The 6,000-nt window shown below is 38.7% G+C and overlaps 1 protein-coding gene across 3 annotated transcripts in view; it reads right to left on the minus strand.

Moving 5' to 3' along the window:
* dysf (dysferlin, limb girdle muscular dystrophy 2B (autosomal recessive)) overlaps nt 1-6,000 on the minus strand; it is a 103,158-nt gene extending 97,158 nt beyond the window's left edge. For all 3 annotated transcript variants that reach the window (XM_085263571.1, XM_085263572.1, XM_085263570.1), the window contains exon 1: nt 5,722-6,000. In XM_085263571.1, coding sequence (XP_085119697.1) covers nt 5,722-5,809 — 88 coding nt within the window. In that variant the 5' untranslated portion in view covers nt 5,810-6,000. The remainder of the gene's footprint in view (nt 1-5,721) is intronic.

The following is a 6,000-nucleotide window of genomic DNA, read 5'->3' on the forward strand; positions in this document are numbered from 1 at the left end:
ATTGAGTGGAGCAGCGAGAGGACCCAAATGCAGATGCGTGGAGACTGGAGTTAACAGAAGGCAAGCCGTTTATTCAGGCTGACAGGCAAAACAGCATAAAAATAAGAAAATCAGATTGAATGACGAACTAATCAAGAAACACTGAACTGGGAAAACACTGGGACCCCTGGGCCACCAGGATCATAGCTGTAGATGAACAGACTCACTGACAAAAACAGAGGAAAATAGAGACAATATATACACTGATGAGTGATCAGGAAGATCAGGGAACACATTTGAACACAGCGGGAACAAATTGGTCGTAATTAGACAGAGGAAGCAAAACTGAACATAACACACAAGAGACAAAAACTGTCAAAATAAAACAGGAAGTAGCACGAACACCGAGACGCAGACAAGGACATGCAAACTTGACACTAAGATGAGGTTAAACAAACATGCAAACACACGACCGACTCAAGAGAAAAAGAATGAAACACCCAAGAGACGAACATGAGAACAGGTAACGAGACAGAACACAGAGACATGACTGAGGCGAAGAAGAGAGAGAGCGAAAGAGAAAGAAACAGAGATGTAAATAAACATGGAGACAAGACTGACTTCCACAGGAGACACTAAGGACAGGACATGAAACTAAACAACCTAAAATCATCTGAACCACAACAGATGATAGTACAATCAGAAAACTCAAAAGCACAAGAAAACTAAACTAGTAAATGTAACCCATTCTTTGAGATCAACAACAATAACCAAAAAAGATTCATAAACACTGCGACCCAGAACCATGCCAGAAAATAAACTGCAACAACCTGCAAAGATAAAATGTTACTGAGAGTTTTGAGACCAGCACTTGAGTAAATATGAACTTTGGTACCTACAAATGTACCCAGCTGTTCAAAGAAAACAGACCCAAAACTTTTTTGTGTGTGTAACTAATTATCACCTTTAAACATCTACATTAAACAGCTTTTCAGTCATCTGAACCCATATTCTCAAAATAGTCCTCTCATAGTAACATCAAATTCTCATACTTGGTGTCTGCTTTTTTAAATTGTATGCACTCTATCTCACTATCTAAAGTAAATTTAGTAATAGATTAAACTGTCTGAACTCTGCTTTGTTACCATTATCAAACTGTAAGGAAGATGAACACGTAAGTATAATGTAATTGAAAACTTTCTGATCTTAAATAAAATTTAAAGGAAGTTCACATATGTAGGTAAACCGTGTTGATGAACTAAGCCATGTCAGTCTGTGTCTTGTCTGTTTGTTCCTCTCATTTCCTGCAGCATCCTCTCATCTGCCCTGTGCTCACACATCTTGTTCTTCTGAGGCAGTCAGCAGATCTGATTATATGATTAACTGAAAAAAACACAGTTTCAGTTTATTTTATGCGTATATAAAATTAACCTTGTAAAATTCCAGCAAAATAGCTTCAGACCTGCCTTTGACATCACTACTTAAAGAGAACGAAAAGGGAGATGATAACCTAGAATACAACATAATGAAGATCAAAAATACAGCCGACACCAGCAGGGAAAAAATACTAACTGAACTAACATGGGAGGAACACAGTATGACACAACAAAGGAATGCAGGCACGTTCATGCATTTCCACTATGAGACAGCTGAAACTATTCAAGATGACAAGGGGAAGTGAAACTAAAGGCACACGAGACAACAAAGAATCAAACTAAAACTGGAAGTAACTGGCTGAAAACAAAGACAAAGGACCTCATGATGGAATCAAACCCGCACTGCTGCATTAGGTTCAGAGGTTGTGGTTTCACGTTTAAGTGCTGAACTAAACCAGCTACACTATAGAGCCATTAAACTACAATGCTCTTTATCAGCCTGATGTGCGATTAGCTCTCGTACCATGTTAGCCATCCTGACTTTACAACACAGTGAATGTGGTATGCTTGTCAGTTGATTTTTGTGTTAATGTAGGATCTGATTTAGTGCAATAAAATTCCCCTTATTCATTCCCAGATGAAAGTCTCTGCATTTTTTTTATTTCTGAGGTCCAGTCTCCTGCCTTTACACAATCCTAGACTCACTGCAGAGAAACCAGATGATGCTAGGACAGAAACGATCGAAATAATCTAATGAGCTTACACTTTCCAAACCAGGGTATCTGTTACTATCCTTTCTTCTTCAGTAGCATTTGAGGCCTTACTGATTCAAAGAAATGATGCAGCAGTTTTTCGGAGCAGATGCAGCAGACACAGCAGAGACAGCATTCAGCTATCAGGGGGAGCAGATGAGTTAAAGCAGAACAAGTGTCAGATACAGTGGAACCCCGACTTACGAATACCCCATTTAACGGAAAATTCAAGTTACAAAGGCACTTAACGGCAATATTTCTTCCCGTGTTACGGCAAAATGCCCACCTAACGAAAATCTGCTGGCTCTGATTGGCTGAGCCCAGAATGCCTACAATGCTCACAATGCCTTCCGAATCATGTGACAGCCCCCTTGGCTTTCATACTTGCGCTTTGCTGTTACACTTGAACGACGTATTGTTGTTGCACTTAGCAATTAGCCTATAGCCTATCGTTCACTCAAAAGACGCGATGGGTGCTTCGACTTACGAAAATTTTCAACTTACGAAAGAGCCTCGGGAATGAATTAATTTCGTAAGTCGGGGTTCCACTGTATCAGTGAGGAGGAGAAGCTCAACAACAACCTGAGTGTTCAGCTGTTCGTCAATGTTTTCACTGAGCAGCCACAGAGTTTTTGTCCTAACCCACCACAGTAATGACCACTTTTTCATTTGCATGCAGGAGACTATATCGTATTGCAAATTTTGATAATTACACAAAGTCTGATTATGTTGTTTCACCATTACTATGATTCAGGCATTTAAATCTGCCAAATGGTCACATTTTAAAGACAGTGATTTCAGTGATGCATTAAAGATTGTGCAAGAACTGCATGCTCCTAAGAGCATCACTTGTTTTTCTCCAATAAAACTATATTGCAGCTTTTATGTAAGGCAACATTTTATACAGCACAACATCAGATCCACATCTATAGAAAATATGAATTTCTGATTGACCACTTACTGCAAAATCTCTCGTCTCCAAGGGTTAACTAGACATGAATTTCACCTGCAAATGTTGCCGACCTCAAGACAGGATAAACTATCTGCATGCTGGAAAATTTAACTCTTTTTTTGTGATCCATATTAGAATATTAGAATATTTTCATTTGTTCAAGCCAAAGACATAGAACCAAGCATTTCATCTTTTTGCTTTCAGGAAGTCATCATTCCATTTTTAAGTGTGCATAGAAGCCTGCAGTTTTGTATGATGAAACCAGTGCTCCTCCATGTTAAAAGGAGACTGTTGAGGTTCCTCATCCATCTGTTCAGGGTGATTTCCAGACATTCAGCTGGAATATCCCATTGTAAATAAAGAACCCATAAGCCTAGGAATGCCTTGGGATCCTCTATGGATAACTGGAAGATGATGGATGGATGACTGGAAACTCACTGCTTCAAAAGAAAAAATAACTCACTTTAACTTAAGAGAGGCAAGTTACACTAACTTTATAGTTTTGAGTGACTATTACTTAAGGATGAAAACTTAAGTATCAAAGTGGTCTGTTACTAGCCAAACCCTAACAGAAATAATTATACCAGCACTACTATATTAAGAATTTTTGTTAAACGTTAACAGTCCCCATTAATCTTTGTGCTTCCAGTGAAAAAGTTTACTTTGCTTAGAAAAACCAAGCAGAAATCGTTAAAACAAAAGAATGCACAATAACACACTTCGAGTCTAATACACTTGTTTGTCCTGAAACAGATTGCAAAGAGGACTTGCAGAAGTTGTGTGTGTGTGTGTGTGTGTGTGTGTGTGTGTGTGTGTGTGTGTGTGTGTGTGTGTGTGTGTGTGTGTGTGTGTGTGTGTGCGTGTGTGTGTGTGGCCTATATCACACAGGGAAACATTTGTGCATAGTCATAGTGTCAAGAGTTCATGACACATTTAAGACAAAACAGTCTTTTCAAAAAACAAACCAAATGTTAAAAGCAAACAAATGATGAATAAATAAATGAATAAAATACTTCCCTCAGCTGGGATACAAGATTAGTACCAGTGTGTTTACTGTTAATTTGAACATAGACAAACGTTCCAGATACTTTAAATTTGCTCAGAGTAACAAGTTATCCAAGCTTTACATCGGCTGAGACATAAAATATTTTTGTCCATAAAAGTCCAAAAGTCTTTTTTTGCTGAACACTCGAGCAGAATGACAAAATGCTGTGGTCCTTGGTATTTCTATGTTTTATGTGTTGCAGTCCTGTTAACAGGAGTGAATACGGACTTCAGTCATTACAATCGTTTTAGTGCCTAACAGCCCTCGGTGTATAAATAGCCCTGCTGTCCCTTCAGTCTTGGGCAAAGTGTGTTGTGCCTTGGTTATTTCTGGATTTGAGTTTTGTGTTTGCTTTTTGGGGCTTTAAATGAATCCTTCATGAACTGGTTTTATTATTTTTAAGTGTGCCTCCAGTGTCCTGAAATTAGATCGAAACTTCTGTACTCCACACCATTTTGGCACAAAGTACAGAAATGCACTAACAGATTTGAAGTCAGGTTACATCTGAATGCTCTGCAGCTAAACATCAAGCTCTTTGAAATGACCTGTAGGCACATAGAAAAGTGTGATCCAAAAGAGATCCATGGAAAACTCTACACATCTTGAATCTACATTAATTAATTTTCAAATAATACAAATGTTTCAGAATAATAGGACAGAATAATAATTATGGTAATGGTTACCAATTCCAAACCTTAGCATGCTACTTAGCATCTGCTAATCACAACTAAACAGCGTTTACAGACGATACAGGACAAAATGTTGCTGGTATTTGGTTGTAAACCTGAGGCCTGTGGAATTAAATGCACTCTACTTTAACTTAAAATTGAAGTTTCAGATTTCTGTTCAGGTTTCAGGCTCAGGGTTCAGTTCCTCTACTTAAAGATAACAGCTAACAGTAACAACATTAGCATACAAGTCTTTAGTAGGTATAATGTTTACCAATGTTTTTAAACTTGTTAGAAGGTAAGCTAGAATTTGCTCAATAAATTAAACCAATTTATTGGACAGTTGAAATGTTGAAGTGATCTATTATACTTCATTCTAAGGGGGGAAGTGAATGAGTGGATTAAATTTCAAGACTATCAGGCCAACGGCTATCACGACAGATCACTCATAACCACAAATGGCAATTTCATGGGAGCACAAAAGAGACAGTCAGACATTTGTCATGTACAAGAATAACTTCTTTGTTTTATGTAGACCATGACTGTGTGAAATCTCAGTTCATTTAACAAGATTTCTTTTTTTTATCAGGTCACCTAAATATAAGAACCTGGATGTTACTTTAAATTGAAGTGTAAACTGAAGCTGCAATTGAAGCCGAGCGAGGAAGCGCCTCATAAGATAAACTCTGCTGAAAGACTGCAGGTATCTATAAACACAGAAGTGCTTTACTGGAAACACAGTCGGCATACTTTCTGGACTGCTTTAACTCTTCATGTTGCTCACATCCTCATCTCCTCTCTCTCCCTCTTCCTCTAGGTCTGTCTCTTTTTCCTGTAAGCTCTTCTTTCTCTGCCCCACCCCATGAAAGATAATCAGAGGTCACTTTCAAATAAATAACTTCTCAGCTGTTTTTTTTCCCTTCAGGCCCCCTGAACAAGCCGTCCATACCTTCATAGGTGACGCTGCAGTAGGCATCACTGATGTCATCGTCTGGCGTTTGCAACCGCTCTGCACACAGAATGAACACGCGTAGCATGGCTCACACACACACAGCTGTCAAATCCGAGCAAGAAGCACACTGTGATCCATATGAGGGTGACAATATAGAAAACGTATCCTTAAAATAAAAAGAGATCCATGGCAGTGAAAGAGAAAGGGCGAAATGAGAATAAGAGACACGAGTCAGAACTGAGAGAGCGAGTGGTCTATCTGCAGCTCTCAGCTGTC

Source organism: Mchenga conophoros, linkage group LG3 (genome assembly GCF_057382185.1).
Source record: "Mchenga conophoros isolate Kocher_MC1m ecotype Shallow Benthic linkage group LG3, M_conophoros_male_GT1.1, whole genome shotgun sequence".
Lineage (NCBI taxonomy): Eukaryota > Metazoa > Chordata > Actinopteri > Cichliformes > Cichlidae > Mchenga > Mchenga conophoros.